Source organism: Coregonus lavaretus (genome assembly GCF_964263955.1).
Source record: "Coregonus lavaretus genome assembly, chromosome: 1".
In the NCBI taxonomy this organism is placed as follows: domain Eukaryota; kingdom Metazoa; phylum Chordata; class Actinopteri; order Salmoniformes; family Salmonidae; genus Coregonus; species Coregonus lavaretus.
In genome coordinates, this window is record NC_139988.1 from 5,295,080 (window position 1) to 5,312,566 (window position 17,487).

The 17,487-nt window shown below is 43.8% G+C and overlaps 1 protein-coding gene across 1 annotated transcript in view; it reads right to left on the minus strand.

The window, feature by feature from the left end:
* The window catches only part of LOC311120050 (endothelial PAS domain-containing protein 1-like), a gene marked incomplete at its 3' end in the record, with an annotated part of 57,702 nt that overhangs the window by 1,305 nt on the left and 38,910 nt on the right, over positions 1–17,487 (minus strand). The window contains exons 2-4 of the mRNA XM_084157806.1: positions 17,086–17,270; positions 2,134–2,282; positions 1,599–1,683 (exon numbers count right to left, since the gene is read on the minus strand). Coding sequence (XP_084013932.1) covers positions 1,599–1,683; positions 2,134–2,282; positions 17,086–17,270 — 419 coding nt within the window. The remainder of the gene's footprint in view (positions 1–1,598; positions 1,684–2,133; positions 2,283–17,085; positions 17,271–17,487) is intronic.

Below are 17,487 nucleotides of genomic sequence, written 5' to 3' on the forward strand. Positions count from 1 at the left end.
CCCCCCTCTATCAACAGTCCCAGGAAGGGGCCTGAGGAGTAGGCCTACTAGACTCCTGGTCTGACCACTTTGGTGGCCCGCCCTGGAATGAGAGAAATGGATTCAAATAGCAACAAAAACAGAACAGCAGAACACTGGGGAGACTAGAGGAGTCAATGTGTCCAGAGTGTTATTTCTACCATCATAACTTTCTCTTAGCAGAGCACACAAGCCATGGCCGAGGGAGCTGTTATTTTAGTGTTATTACGTCATTATTTAGCTGTTATTTTAGTGTTATTACATCATTATATAGCTGTTATTTTACTGTTATTACGTCATTCTATAGCCATTATTTCAGTGTTATTACGTAATTCTATAGCCATTATTTCAGTGTTATTATGTCATTCTATAGCCATTATTTCAGTGTTATTATGTCATTCTATAGCCATTATTGCAGTGTTATTATGTCATTCTATAGCCATTATTTCAGTGTTATTATGTCATTCTATAGCCATTATTGCAGTGTTATTATGTCATTCTATAGCCATTATTGCAGTGTTATTATGTCATTCTATAGCCATTATTTCAGTGTTATTATGTCATTCTATAGCCATTATTTCAGTGTTATTATGTCATTCTATAACCATTATTTCAGTGTTATTATGTCATTCTATAGCCATTATTTCAGTGTTATTATGTCATTCTATAGCCATTATTTCAGTGTTATTATGTCATTCTATAGCCATTATTTCAGTGTTATTATGTCATTCTATAGCCATTATTTTAGTGTTATTACGTCATTATCACTGATGTTGGGTGATTAGGCCTGGCTCGCAGTCGGTGATCCAATTCATCCCAAATATGTTCTATGTGGTTGAGGTAAGGGATCTGTGCAGGCCAGTCAAGTTCTTCCACACAGATCTCGACAAACCATTTCTGTATGGACCTCGCTTTGTGCACAGGGGCATTGTCATGCTGAAATAGGAAAGGGCCTTCCACAAACTGTTGCCACAAAGTTGGAAGCACAGAATCGTCTAGAATGTCAATGTATTCTGTAGCGTTAAGATTTCCTTTCACTGGAACTAAGAGGCCTAGCCCGAACCATGAAAAACAGCCCCAGACCATTATTCCTTTTCCACCAAACATTGCAGTTGGCACAATGCATTGGGGGATGTAGCGTTCTCCTGGCATCTGCTAAATCCAGATTCGTCCATCGGACTGCCAGATGGTGAAGTGTGACTAATCACTCCAGAGAACGCGTTTCCACTGCTCCAGTGTCCAATGGCGGCGTGCTTTACACCACTCCAGCCGACACTTGGCATTGCTCATGGTGATCTGAGGCTCTTTCTCCTTAATATTTTATTCTCCTCTCTTATCAGTCCCTGTCCCTAGTCTCAGCACACACTTCTCTACCTCTCTGTTGGCAAACTATAGACGTCATGTGCAGACAGTTATTACACCCTAACCCTAACTCTAACCCTAACCCTAAACCTAACTTTAAACCTAACCCTAACCCTAAATCTAACCCTAACCCTAACGCTAATTCTAAACCTAACCCTAACTCTAACCCTAACTCTAAACCTAACCCTAACTTTCACATGAACAGAGAGAATAAGTACCAGTTTTCAGACTGAGGTTCTCGCGAATCTCGTCGTGGTCGCAGGGGTGGGTGAAGTCAAAGATGCTTTGTCCGGTCGTCTCCACCTGTAGAGACACACATATGGTGTCACGTCAGCAAGAACACAGACAGTGACAACCCTTTGTTACATTGTGGTAACACCACTTCAGCCAAACCAAAGAGACTAGTAACACCTGTATTCAGTCACAGTATAGAGGTTATGAAGACTGTTGCTCTTGGTTATCAGAAAGACCAGCAGTGAGAAATATAGCAGACAAAGCTGATGGTGTGGGAAGTGAGGGAGGGGTGGTGACCTTCTGCCCTACGTAGCAATAGTAGATAATGTGTTTGGGCCAAACAAGCCTCTGAAAGGGCTGACATTTCAGACGGCTATGAGAGACATCATCAGCTACAGCGCTGTCTGCCTGTCTGCCTGTCTTGTCTCCAGGGAGAGAGTACTGGATGTATTGTACATAAGAAACAACCCCATTATGTGTGATTACATAATGTTTCAATCATGTAATGTTTCTGCTCACCTGTGTTAAGCCCATTAACTTGTTGACGTTTTCTGAGAGGAAGATCATGTCGCCATCTGATGTAACCACGGTGACGAACCCCTCCAGTGACTTCAAATACAAACTGTCCATCTGTCTGTCCTCCTCTGCCTCTGCACTGTTGGGGCAGCCTGTGGAAAACACACACGTTAGATGTGCAACATTATATAACTGTGTGTGCGTGTGTCAAGCTTGTTTTCCTTCTTGAAGCCCTGGCCCAGGTCCAAAACAAACCAGAACAACTTCATCCTGCATCTCTAAACACTCCCTTGGTTGCTTCCCTCACACACACACACACACACACACGCACACACACACTTGAGAAAGGCTGTTGCTTAACGGCGTCCGTCTTAAGGCACACACTAAGGAGTTAGCCTAAACCTTGAGACGAACATTCCCAGTACACTGAAAGTATATGATATATTAGCCAGTAGTGAATCTAATGAAGGAACACATCCCCAACAATATTCTGCAGTCAGCACCACATTTCTTCAAGCCAAGTGAGAAAACAGAGATAATGTTCATTTGGCATGGGCTCAAAAGGGAGGCAGCAGAGCGACTATAGAGTCCCAGTGAACAAAACGTGGCTCCATGCTGGGGGGGATCGGAAGCCTGTGATTCCTCCAGTGTGCTTCCCTTAGATAAGAGCTGTTCTCAAGGCCTATGGGGGGGGGCCTGGGCCTGGATTTTGGAGTTTGGTTCAGCATGAGAATACGGCCCCAGGGGAGCAGCGACTTTCTCATGGGTCCTCGGCTGATGGGAGATTAAACTCCACAGGACCACCTTTGGCCTGAACACTTAGCAGTGATTTTGCGTCGGTAGTTTTCTTCTCTATGATTCTGAGTAGAAAGTTTGGGATTCTAATAACTCCCCTTTGAGCTGTACAGAGACAGAGAAAAAGCTCTGATGAAGGCCTTGAGGCCGATACGTAAAGCTTATTAAAGAGCAGTGAAACTAGCCAGAGCAGTGAACGGCTTTCTCATTTTTTCTCAGCTGTACAGAGACTTAACATGGTTAAATGTACGTTAATCGGTACAGTATGTTAAGTCAACGTCACACTGCAGGACTAATAGCTTCAACAAAAGCACTGATTATATATATATATTATATCACAGGATACCATTTCTTCCATCATTCCCTGTAGTGTGTACTGTATCCACCTACGGATTTGAGCTCTGAGGACTTTCCTCTTGAATGTTTCATTTCACCCCATATCAGAATCACTGCAGCTCAGTGCAAATGCAACAAATTGAACCGTTGTAGGGGTGTTGGTGAGACCAGGTCATGTCAGCTACATACTTTAAAAGGCAGCCTGCTTCTGTTGTCAGATAAATATATAGATATACACTACCAGTCAAAAGTTTAGAACACCTACTCATTCAAGGGTTTGTCTTTATTTTTACTATTTTCTACATTGTAGAATAATAGTGAAGACATCAAAACTATGAAATAACACATATGGAATCATGTAGTATCCAAAAAAGTGTTAAACAAATCAAAATATATTTTATATTTGAGATTCTTCAAATAGTCACCCTTTGCCTTGATGACAGCTTTGCACACTCTTGGCATTCTCTCAACCAGCTTCACCTGGAATGCTTTTCCAACAGTCTTGAAGGAGTTCCCACATATGCTGAGCACTTGTTGGCTGCTTTTCCTTCACTCTGCGGTCCGACTCATCCCAAACCATCTCAATTTGGTTGAGGTCGGGGGATTGTGGAGGCCAGGTCATCTGATACAGCACTCCATCACTCTCCTTATTGGTAAAATAGCCCTTACACATCCTGGAGGTGTGTTGGGTCATTGTCCTGTTGAAAAACAAATGATAGTCCCACTAAGCCCAAACCAAATGGGATGGCGTATCGCTGCAGAATGCTGTGGTAGCCATGCTGGTTAAGTGTGCCTTGAATTCTAAATAAATCATAGACAGTGTCACCAGCAAAGCACCCCCACACCATAACACCTCCTCCTCCATGATTTACGGTGGGAAATACACATGCGGAGATCATCCGTTCACCCACACCACGTCTCACAAAGACACAGCGTTTGGAACCAAAAATCTCCAATTTGGACTCCAGACCAAAGGACACATTTCACCGGTTTAATGCCCATTGCTCGTGTTTCTTGGCCCAAGCAAGTCTCTTCTTATTATTGCTGTCCTTTAGTAGTGGTTTCTTTGCAGCAATTCGACCATGAAGGCCTGATTCACACAGTCTTCTCTGAACAGTTGATGTTGAGATGTGTCTGTTACTTGAACTCTGTGAAGCATTTATTTGGGCTGCAATTTCTGAGGCTGGTAACTCTAATGAACTTATCCTCTGCAGCAGAGGTAACTCTGGGTCTTCCATTCCTGTGGTGGTCCTCATAAGAGCCAGTTTCATCATAGCGCTTGATGGTTTTTGTGACTGCACTTGAAGAAACATTCAAAGTTCTTGAAATGTTCCATATTGACTGACCTTCATGTCTTAAAGTAATGATGGACTGTCGTTTCTCTTTGCTTATTTGAGCTGTTCTTGCCATAATATGGACTTGGTCTTTTACCAAATAGAGCTATCTTCTGTATACCCCCCCTACCTTGTCACAACACAACTGATTGTCTTAAACCCATTAAGAAGGAAAGAAATTCCACAAATTAACTTTTAAAAAGGAACACCTGTTAATTAAAATGTATTCCAGGTGGCTACCTCATGAAGCTGGTTGAGAGAATGCCAAGAGTGTGCAAAGCTGTCATCATGGCAAACGGTGGCTATTTGAAGAATCTCAAATATAAAATATATTTTGATTTGTTTAACACTTTTTTGGTTACTACATGATTCCATATGTGTTATTTCATAGTTTTGATGTCTTATTCTACAATGTAGAAAATAGTAAAAACAAAGAAAAACCCTTGAACGTAGGCCGCCTGTAGCTCAGTTGGTAGAGCATGGCGCTTGCAACGCCAGGGTTGTGGGTTCGATTCCCACGGGGGGCCAGTATGAAAAATGTATGCACTCACTAACTGTAAATCGCTCTGGATAAGAGCGTCTGCTAAATGACTAAAATATAAATGTAATGAGTAGGTGTTCTGAAACTTTTGACCGGTGGTGTATTTCGTATCCTTAGTAAGAAAATAAGGCTTGTGGTTTTTGATAAAAATGAGAATGCTAAATCATGCTTGTCAGCAACCGTAAAATTAATTTAATCTTAATCCCTGGGAATATCTGTAATTGACTCAATCAGTCAATCTTTCATTCAGTGTCATAGTGGCTATCTGAGGGGCCAGTGTGTCAGTGTCCCAGAATCACATGGGCTTCTCTTCTATTACAGAGGAGTTTCCCATACTGCAGCGGCAGTGTGTGTGTGCGTAGGCGTGCTGCATGGCGCCAGGGCAGGTCTGTGTTATGGCTGAGTTGACAGAAGGAGCGTCAGCCGTACCGTGGCAGCAGCTGGGCCTTCCTCTGAGCGCCTTCAAATCTCACTCTCCATCCCACTCCAATCAGAGGCACAGCCATGCAGATAAGATAATCATCTGTACCATCTCCCCTCTACAGAGCAGCTTTTCTCTCCCTCTCTCTCTCTCCTTCCCCTACTGTCCCTCACCGTCCCACTCCAGCCAACTCTGAACCCATACATTCCATCTCCTTTTCCTATGTTCTATATCGCTCACCTTCTAACTGGCCCTAAAACACCTACAGGCAGAACACCTTCTAACTGGCCCTAAAACACCTACAGGCAGAACACCTGCTAACTGGCCCTAAAACACCTACTAACTGGCCCTAAAACACCTACAGGCAGAACACCTGCTAACTGGCCCTAAAACACCTACAGGCAGAACACCTGCTAACTGGCCCTAAAACACCTATAGGCAGAACACCTTCTAACTGGCCCTAAAACACCTACAGGCAGAACACCTGCTAACTGGCCCTAAAACACCTACAGGCAGAACACCTGCTAACTGGCCCTAAAACACCTACAGGCAGAACACCTGCTAACTGGCCCTAAAACACCTACAGGCAGAACACCTGCTAACTGGCCCTAAAACACCTAAAGGCAGAACACCTGCTAACTGGCCCTAAAACACCTATAGGCAGAACACCTTCTAACTGGCCCTAAAACACCTACAGGCAGAACACCTGCTAACTGGCCCTTAAACACCTATAGGCAGAACACATTCTAACTGGCCCTAAAACACCTACAGGCAGAACACCTGCTAACTGGCCCTAAAACACCTACAGGCAGAACACCTGCTAACTGGCCCTAAAACACCTACAGGCAGAACACCTGCTAACTGGCCCTAAAACACCTACAGGCAGAACACCTGCTAACTGGCCCTAAAACACCTACAGGCAGAACACTTGCTAACTGTCCCTAAAACACCTACAGGCAGAACACCTGCTAACTGGCCCTAAAACACTTACAGGCAGAACACCTGCTAACTGGCCCTAAAACACCTATAGGCAGAACACCTTCTAACTGGCCCTAAAACACCTACAGGCAGAACACCTGCTAACTGGCCCTAAAACACCTATAGGCAGAACACCTTCTAACAGGCCCTAAAACACCTACAGGCAGAACACCTGCTAACTGGCCCTAAAACACCTATAGGCAGAACACCTTCTAACTGGCCCTAAAACACCTATAGGCAGAACACCTTCTAACTGGCCCTAAAACACCTACAGGCAGTACACCTGCTAACTGGCCCTAAAACAACTACAGCCAGAACACCTGCTAACTGGCCCTAAAACACCTACAGGCAGAACACCTGCTAACTGGCCCTAAAACACCTAGGGGCAGAACACCTGCTAACTGGCCCTAAAACACCTATAGGCAAAACACCTTCTAACTGGCCCTAAAAGACCTACAGGCAGAACACCTTCTAACTGGCTCTAAAACACCTATAGGCAGAACACCTGCTAACTGGCCCTAAAACACCTACAGGCAGAACACCTGCTAACTGGCCCTATAACACCTATAGGCAGAACACCTTCTAACTGGCCCTAAAACACCTACAGGCAGAACACCTGCTAACTGGCCCTAAAACACCTACAGGCAGAACAAAAAAGTTAAATCTATGAAGCCTAAATATCTAATATTGAGTGATAATTCACTTAAAATGTTTTCTAGTTTTTTTCGTACTAAGGTAAATTATCTAACGTCATTGGCAGATCATTTTGCTTATTTTAACCTAAGGCTTATTTCAAGAAGTTTTACCTTAATCGTCTTATAAGATATTTAGGCTTGCTTAGATTTCACTTGTGAAGTTACACTGTTTGACCAGAAGAGATTACAAAGAGACGCAGGAGATGACCAGGGTACCATGGAAAGAATTAGAAACTATTGTAAATACTGTAGATTTTTCACCTGGAGTTGATTCAGTAGTGTTTTCATGCGATGAAGTCTGGCATACAGTATCTTTATAGACACGGTGGAATTCCAGGAGAATAAAGACGTTCCTTTGTCTGTCTTCTGGTGATTCTCATGTTAGAAAAGAACGGGAAGGAGGACAACCCTCCTTCCCAACACACACACATATCTCCCTCCAAACACACACACACACACACATTTCCTTCCCAACACACACATCTCCTTCCCAACACACACACACACACACACATCTCCCTCTCAACACACACACATTTCCTTCCCAACACACACATCTCCTTCCCAACACACACACACACACACACATCTCCCTCTCAACACACACACATTTCCTTCCCAACACACACACACACACACACACACATTTCCCTCCCAACACACACACACATTTCCTTCCCAACACACACATCTCCCTCTCAACACACACACATTTCCTTCCCAACACACACACACACACACACACACATTTCCCTCCCAACACACACACACATTTCCTTCCCAACACACACATCTCCTTCCCAATACACATACACACACACATTTCCTTCCCAACACACATTTCCTTCCCAACACACACACACATCTCCTTCCCAACACACACACACATCTCCTTCCCAACACACACACACATCTCCTTCCCAACACACACACACACACACACACACACACATTTCCTTCCCAACACACACACACACACACACACATCTCCCTCCCAACACACACACACATCTCCTTCCCAACACACACACACACACACACACACACACATTTCCTTCCCAACACACACACACACACACACACACACACATCTCCCTCCCAACACACACACACATCTCCCTCCCAACACACACACATTTCCTTACCAACACACACACATCTCCCTCCCAATACACACACACACACATCTCCCTCCCAATACACACACACACACATCTCCCTCCCTCCCAACACACACACACATTTCCTTCCCAACACACACACATTTCCTTCCCAACACACACACATCTCCCTCCCAACACACACACACACACACATTTCCTTCCCAACACACACATCTGCTTCCCAATACACACACACACACACACACACATTTCCTTCCCAACACACACATCTCCCTCCCAATACACACACACACACACACATTTCCTTCCCAACACACACACACATCTCGTTGTCTGGCCCATCTCATCAAGGATTTACATAATCTGTCCCAGAACAGTTTCCTTTGTTTACTTCACTGTCACAATTATAGTAGAGGAGGAGTCAGATCAGTGATTAAATTATAGTAGAGGAGGAGTCAGATCAGTGATTCAATTATAGTAGAGGAGGAGTCAGATCAGTGATTAAATTATAGTAGAGGAGGAGTCAGATCAGTGATTCAATTATAGTAGAGGAGGAGTCAGATCAGTGATTCAATTATAATAGAGGAGGACTCAGATCAGTGATTCAATTATAGTAGAGGAGGAGTCAGATCAGTGATTCAATTATAGTAGAGGAGGAGTCAGATCAGTGATTCAATTATAATAGAGGAGGAGTCAGATCAGTGATTCAATTATAGTAGAGGAGGACTCAGATCAGTGATTCAATTATAGTAGAGGAGGAGTCAGATCAGTGATTCAATTATAGTAGAGGAGGACTCAGATCAGTGATTCAATTATAGTAGAGGAGGAGTCAAACCAGTGATTCAATTATAGTAGAGGAGGAGTCAGATCAGTGATTCAATTATAGTAGAGGAGGACTCAATTATAGTAGAGGAGGAGTCAGATCAGTGATTCAATTATAGTAGAGGAGGACTCAGGTCAGTGATTCAATTATAGTATAGGAGGAGTCAAATCAGTGATTCAATTATAGTAGAGGAGGAGTCAGATCAGTGATTCAATTATAATTGAGGAGGACTCAGGTCAGTGATACATTATAGTAGAGGAGGAGTCAGATCAGCGATTCATTATCTTTATTCCATATATCAGTGACTATATGGGACAGTGTTCTCCTTATGTTAGTGCAGCAATAATGATCTTACTATGACTAGATAACAACCCACCAGTGGTTATGGATTTGATAATCTTGACAGACAGGTGATACAGTATATCTTCATAAAATATATATAAACATATATAAAATCAAATATAAATGTATGCGTTGATAGTAGTGATAAGCATAAGCTTTATGAGGAAAAAGGTGGTGAAGGCACTTTGATGTGTGTTTGTGTGTTAGTGATGCACGGATTGACTCATAACCCGCAGTCCGCACCATTATATCCCTGGGGCAGGCGGGTTTAGGGCAGGAACGTGCACAGATAGGGCTCTACTTGAACAAAGCACATGATCCTTTGCCCTTCCAGTCTCCAAAGTGTCCTTTTGGGTGGTGGTATAATTTCCCCCAAAATGACTTATTTTTTATAAATGTTTTGTCATTGTTGTTCGGAACACACTGCAAGTCGTCGTCAGGTTTGTCACTATTGAGCGTGCCGTCTTTAGCCAACTCTCTTGCTATCTCTCTCAGAATGACCTTCTTGATCCAAACCAGTCAGGTTTCAGGACTGGTCATTCAACTGAGACTGCACTTCTCTGTGTCACGGAGGCTCTCCGCACTGCTAAAGCTAACTCTCTCTCCTCTGCTCTTGTCCTTCTAGACCTGTCTGCTGCCTTTGATACTGTGAACCATCAGATCCTCCTCTCCACCCTCTCCGAGCTGGGCATCTCCGGCGCGGCTCACTCCTGGATTGCGTCCTACCTGACCGGTCGCTCCTACCAAGTGGCGTGGCGAGAAGCTGTCTCCGCACCACGTGCTCTCACCACTGGTGTCCCCCAGGGCTCAGTTCTAGGCCCTCTCCTTTTCTCCCTATACACCAAGTCACTTGGCTCTGTCATATCCTCACATGGCCTCTCCTATCATTGCTACGCTGACGATACACAACTAATCTTCTCCTTTCCCCCTTCTGATAACCAGGTGGCGAATCGCATCTCTGCATGTCTGGCAGACATATCAGTATGGATGACGGATCACCACCTCAAGCTGAACCCTGGCAAGACGGAGCTGCTCTTCCTCCCGGGGAAGGACTGCCCGTTCCATGATCTCGCTATCACGGTTGACAACTCCGTTGTGTCCTCCTCCCAGAGTGCGAAGAGCCTTGGCGTGACCCTGGACAACACCCTGTCGTTCTCCGCTAACATCAAGGCGGTGACCCGCTCCTGCAGGTTCATGCTCTACAACATTCGGAGAGTACGACCCTGCCTTACACAGGAAGCGGCACAGGTCCTAATCCAGGCACTTGTCATCTCCCGTCTGGATTACTGCAACTCGCTGTTGGCTGGCCTCCCTGCCTGTGCCATTAAACCCCTACAACTCATCCAGAATGCCGCAGCCCGTCTGGTGTTCAACCTTCCCAAGTTCTCTCACGTCACCCCCCTCCTCCGCACACTCCACTGGCTTCCAGTTGAAGCTCGCATCCGTTACAAGACCATGGTGCTTGCCTATGGAGCAGTGAGGGGAACGGCACCTCTGTACCTTCGGGCTCTGATCAGTCCCTACACCCAAACGAGGGCATTGCGTTCATCCACCTCTGGCCTGCTGGCTCCCCTTCCTCTGCGGAAGCATAGTTCCCGCTCAGCCCAGTCAAAACTGTTCGCTGCTCTGGCACCCCAATGGTGGAACAAGCTCCCTCACGACGCCAGGACAGCGGAGTCACTCACCACCTTCCGGAGACATTTGAAACCCCACCTCTTTAAGGAATACCTGGGATAGGATAAAGTAATCCTTCTACCCCCCCCCCCCCCCCCCCCAAAATTGTAAAGTGGTTATCCCACTGGCTATAGGGTGAATGCACCAATTTGTGAGTCGCTCTGGATAAGAGCGTCTGCTAAATGACGTAAATGTGCCCTTGAGCAAGGCACTTAACCCTAATTGCTCCTGTAAGTCGCTCTGGATAAGAGCGTCTGCTAAATGACTAAAATGTAATGTAAATGTAATGTAATGTCACCCCGTCCATAGTTTGCGTCTGTTGATCTTCCCTGTATGGAGCTTGCGCGCTTGGTTGCGCCTTTTTCCCAGTCTACCTGTATGGATATTGCTCCCGCTGGCTAGACCCGGCGCCAGGTTAAAGTGACTAAGAGGGCAGTTGAAATCAGCTAGAGGGCACCATTTTTCCTTGCATTGGAATTATATTGAATGCTTATATAATCACGCTATACCACAATAAACATTAAGTTCAAATGCCGAGACTCTGAGATTATTGAGTGTTTTTGAAGTGACAGGTAGGCTACAGATTTCGTGCATATTACAAACAGCCTATGTGACTGCAGCCGTACACACAGCTGTCTTACCAAAATAATGCAAACTACATGCTGAAAGTAGTAGACTAGTTATTCATGCATGCAAACAACAATACTGAACAGCAGTTTGGCTTAGAATACCGACACAACTGTGAATGCGAATGAATGAATGCGAACAGAACAAAACATCAGATCGATAAAGGCATAACACAATCTATATTTAGGCTGGTTACATTAACAGAAAACAAACACAGTAAATAAAAGGCGAATGGAGATCCAGCCTACTACAGTGAGATGCAGCCATGAAAAGCTGTCTTGCCAAATAAATAGGAATATAGGCTTCAAACATGGAAAACCATTCCGCTCATGAGTTCAGCAGCATGTTGTGATATGGCACAATACACTTCTGTGAATCAAATTTGAACATGTTTCCAATAAGTCCAGTTCCATGTACAACCATGAAAACCAATAGGCTACCAAGACAACCATAATAGAATGGATCTATTTCTATGATGAAACATACTGATATGTAGCTATATACAGTGGGGAAAAAAAGTATTTAGTCAGCCACCAATTGTGCATGTTCTCCCACTTAAAAAGATGAGAGAGGCCTGTAATTTTCATCATAGGTACATGTCAATTATGACAGACAAAATGAGAATTTTCTTTCCAGAAAATCACATTGTAGGATTTTTTATGAATTTATTTGCAAATTATGGTGGAAAATAAGTATTTGGTCAATAACAAAAGTTTCTCAATACTTTGTTATATACCCCTTGTTGGCAATGACACAGGTCAAACGTTTTCTGTAAGTCTTCACAAGGTTTTCACACACTGTTGCTGGTATTTTGGCCCATTCCTCCATGCAGATCTCCTCTAGAGCAGTGATGTTTTGGGGCTGTCGCTGGGCAACACAGACTTTCAACTCCCTCCAAAGATTTTCTATGGGGTTGAGATCTGGAGACTGGCTAGGCCACTCCAGGACCTTGAAATGCTTCTTACGAAGCCACTCCTTCGTTGCCGGGAGGTGTGTTTGGGATCATTGTCATGCTAAAAGACCCAGCCACGTTTCATCTTCAATGCCCTTGCTGATGGAAGGAGGTTTTCACTCAAAATCTCATGATACATGGCCCCATTCATTCTTTCCTTTACACGGATCAGTCGTCCTGGTCCCTTTGCAGAAAAACAGCCCCAAAGCATGAAGTTTCCACCCCCATGCTTCACAGTAGGTATGGTGTTCTTTGGATGCAACGCAGCATTCTTTGTCCTCCAAACACGATGAGTTGAGTTTTTACCAAAAAGTTATATTTTGGTTTCATCTGACCATATGACATTCTCCCAATCCTCTTCTGGATCATCCAAATGCACTCTAGCAAACTTCAGACGGGCCTGGACATGTACTGGCTTAAGCAGGGGGACACGTCTGGCAATGCAGGATTTGAGTCCCTGGCGGAGTAGTGTGTTACTGATGGTAGGCTTTGTTACTTTGGTCCCAGCTCTCTGCAGGTCATTCACTAGGTCCCCCCGTGTGGTTCTGGGATTTTTGCTCACCGTTCTTGTGATAATTTTGACCCCACGGGGTGAGATCTTGCGTGGAGCCCCAGATCGAGGGAGATTATCAGTGGTCTTGTATGTCTTCCATTTCCTAATAATTGCTCCCACAGTTGATTTCTTCAAACCAAGCTGCTTACCTATTGCAGATTCAGTCTTCCCAGCCTGGTGCAGGTCTACAATTTTGTTTCTGGTGTCCTTTGACAGCTCTTTGGTCTTGACCATAGTGGAGTTTGGAGTGTGACTGTTTGAGGTTGTGGACAGGTGTCTTTTATACTGATAACAAGTTCAAACAGGTGCCATTAATACAGGTAACGAGTGGAGGACAGAGGAGCCTCTTAAAGAAGAAGTTACAGGTCTGTGAGAGCCAGAAATCTTGCTTGTTTGTAGGTGACCAAATACTTATTTTCCACCATAATTTGCAAATAAATTCATTAAAAATCCTACAATGTGATTTTCTGGATTTTTTTTCTCTCAATTTGTCTGTCATAGTTGACGTGTACCTATGATGAAAATGACAGGCCTCTCTCATCTTTTTAAGTGGGAGAACTTGCACAATTGGTGGCTGATTAAATACTTTTTTTCCCCACTGTATCACGCTATACCACAATAAACATAAAAGTTCAAATGCTTTTGACCAAGAAGTGAAAGGTTGGCGCGTAATCTCTGCTGCTCTCTATCAGCATGATGGACAGCACCCTACACACTAAATCAAGATTTTGATCAAAACCAACCAGCTAGATTGTTTCTTACCTTTTCAGAAGAGCCACAGTTACGTGTCCTCAAAAACAGCCTATAACTAACTACAAAACCACTATTCCTTGTGTTTCGATCTGTAGCATATGCCAACATTATCCTCATCTTTGTCCACTACAATATTACAAAATGTCCATATGGAGGACATTTTCCCCTGGTGGCACTGGTGCCACTAAGTTTTTCAGTTGGTTGCAACAGCCCACTATTTGGTCGCACCAATTGTTTTTGGCGGCATCACGCAATAGAAAAAATGAGTAGGCCTGTCACGACTTCCGCCGAGGCTGCCTCCCCTCCTTGTTAGGGCAGGTTTCGGCGTTCGGCGTCACTGGCTTACTAGCTACTGCCGATCCATTTATCATCACTCCATTTGTCTTGTCTTCAATCACACACACCTGTTCCTTAACCCTCATTAGTCATTGTATAAGTGTTCCCTCTGCTTCCTTGTCTGTGTGGGTGATTGTTTATTGTGGAGGTTAGTGAAGCTCGGTGGAGCTCGTGTATTTTGTATTTTCCAGTGCGCCTGTTTTGGATTAAAGCCTGTTATTCTGTGATTTACCCTCCTGCACCTGAATCCTTCAACACCACCTCTTCACAAGGCCTATCTTCTTCTAAAGTCATTCGCAGCTTAATTAAAAAGTGGAATAGAGATGTTATTTAAGAAATAACTTATTTTATCATCTTGTGATGTGATTCAAAATATTTGTATGTGCAACCTAATCCAGTGATTGCCAAAAAAAAGTTGCAGTTGTAGCCTACCTCCAATGAGGTCTATGCACTCGCAATGGCCAATGTGCGCTCTGTATCTCAAAGCCATTTCAAATATCTTTGTAAAATAGAAATTGTTAAGTTTATATTTTTGTTCAGTATATATAGAGTGCTTTCAGAAACACACCCCTTTACCTTTCTCCGCATTTTGTTGTATTATAGCCTGAATTTAAAATGGATTAAATTGAGATTTTGCGTCACTGGCCTTTCAGTGTCCGACACACAATACCCCATAATGTCAAAGTGGAACTATGTTTTTTTTTTATTTATTTTTTACGAAATTAATTAAAAATGATAAGCTGAAATGTCTTGAGTCAATAAGTATTGAACCCCTTTGTTATGGCAAGCTTAAATAAGTTCAGGAGTAACATTTTGCTTAACAAGTCCCATAAAAGTTGCATGGATTCACTCTGTGCAATAATAGTGTTTAACATGATATTTGAATGACTACCTCATCTCTGTACCCCACACATACAATTATCTGTAAGGTCCCTCAGTCGAACAGTGAATTTCTAACACAGATTCAACCACAAAGACCAGGGAGGTTTTCCAGCGCCTCGCAAAGAAGGGCACCTATTGGTATTAAAATAAAAAAGCAGACATTTAATATCCATTTGAGTATGGTGAAGTTATTAATTACACTTTGGATGGTGTATCAATACACCCAGTCACTACAAAGATACAGGCGTCCTTCCTAACTCAGTTGCCGGAGAGGAAGGAAACCGCTCAGGGATTTCACCATGAGGTGACTTTAAAACAGTCACAGAGTTTAATGGCTGTGATAGGAGAAAACTGAGGATGGATCAACAACATTGTAGCTACTCCACTCCGAGTGGCGCAGTGGTCTAAGGCACTGCATCGCAGTGCTAGCTGTGCCACTAGAGATCCTGGTTCGAGTCCAGGCTCTGTCGCAGCCGGCCGCGACCGGGAGACCCATGGGCGGTGCACAAATGGTCCAGCGTCTTCCAAGGTAGGGGAGGGATTGGCCGGCAGAGATGTGGGTTTGTTTCCCACGGGGGGCCAGTATGAAAAAAAAAAATGAAAAAAATAATAACAATAAAAAATAAAAATAAACATGTATGCACTCACTAACTGTAAGTCGCTCTGGATAAGAGCATCTGCTAAATGACGTAAATGTACTAACCTACTGTAATTGACAGAGTGTAAAGAAGGAAGCCTGTAGAGAATACAAATATTCCAAAACATGAATCCAGTTTGCAACAAGGCACTAAAGTAATATTGCAAAACATTTGGCAAAGCAATTAACTTTTTGTCCTGAATACAAAGTGTTATGTCTGGGGCTAATCCAATACAACACATTACTGAGTACCACTCTCCTTATTTTCAAGTATAGTGGTGGCTGCATCATGTTATGGATATGCTTGTAATCGTTAAGGACTGGGGAGTTTTCCAGGATAAAAAATAAACGTAATGGTGTTTCTTTCTGTGTTCTATGCGGCCGGCCACGGAAGGGGATGCAGTCCAAAGGCATGGTTGTGTCCAGGAGAATTGGTTAATGTAGTTTTATAAGTTGAAGACTTTTGGGAAACAAAATTGATGGAGGTCGACTAGAGGTTGTTTTTGGACAGCTTCAGTTGGGAACAATGTCGGACGGAATAGAGACGCTAGCTAGCTACAACGAGAGGACGAGAAGGAGAAAGGTTTTCGGAGTGGAGGAGTAGAGGAATAGAGGAATAGAGGAATAGAGGAGTAGAGGAGTAGAGGAATAGAGGATTGAGGAGTAGAGGAGTAGAGGAGTAGAGGAATAGAGGAATAGAGGAATAGAGGAATAGAGGAGTAGAGGAGTAGAGGAATAGAGGAGTAGAGGAGTAGAGGAGTAGAGGAATAGATGAATAGAGGAGTAGAGGGATAGAGTAGTAGAGGAATAGAGGAGTAGAGGAATAGAGGAATAGAGGAGTAGAGGATTAGAGGAATAGAGGAATAGAGGAGTAGAGGAGTAGAGGAATAGAGGAATAGAGAAGTAGAGGAATAGAGGAGTAGCGGAGTAGAGGAATAGAGGAATAGAGCAATAGAAGAGAAAAAAGGGAACTGTACAGCGCATTTTTGTATATTTGCGGGTTAATCTATCACATATAGTGGGACGGTTGCTGACGGGTTATTAGCAGTTGTGAGTGGGTGCAGGTGAACAAACAGCTGACCCACGTATCACTAGTTTGTGTGTGCGTGTCTTCATGCATGTGTGTGCATGCGTGCATGGTATAGCTCTGACCTGAACCGATGACCTTGCGGGTGCGCAGGAAGCTGATGGCCAGTCTCATGATGGAGGCTTTGTCCAGGTGGGAGCTGACACTGTGTGGGAGGGGCAGCTGATTGGCCAGCTCGTAAAACACCTCAGTCTCCTTACTCCGACGACAGCGTGCCGCATCACGAGACCTCTCCTTTCGCCGTTCCGAACTGTTCCTTGACAGGAAGAGAAGTCAGGTCAGGTGGGGAGGTCAAATGTCAGGTGAGCTATTGGCTACAGGTAGAATGTTTAAATCAAACAGGGTTGGGTCAATTCCATTTCAATTCCAGTGAATTCAGAAGGTAGACCAAATTCCAATTCTAAATGTTCCTTATTGAAAAACATTGAAGATAATTTGAATTTGAATTTCAGTGTACTTCCTGAATT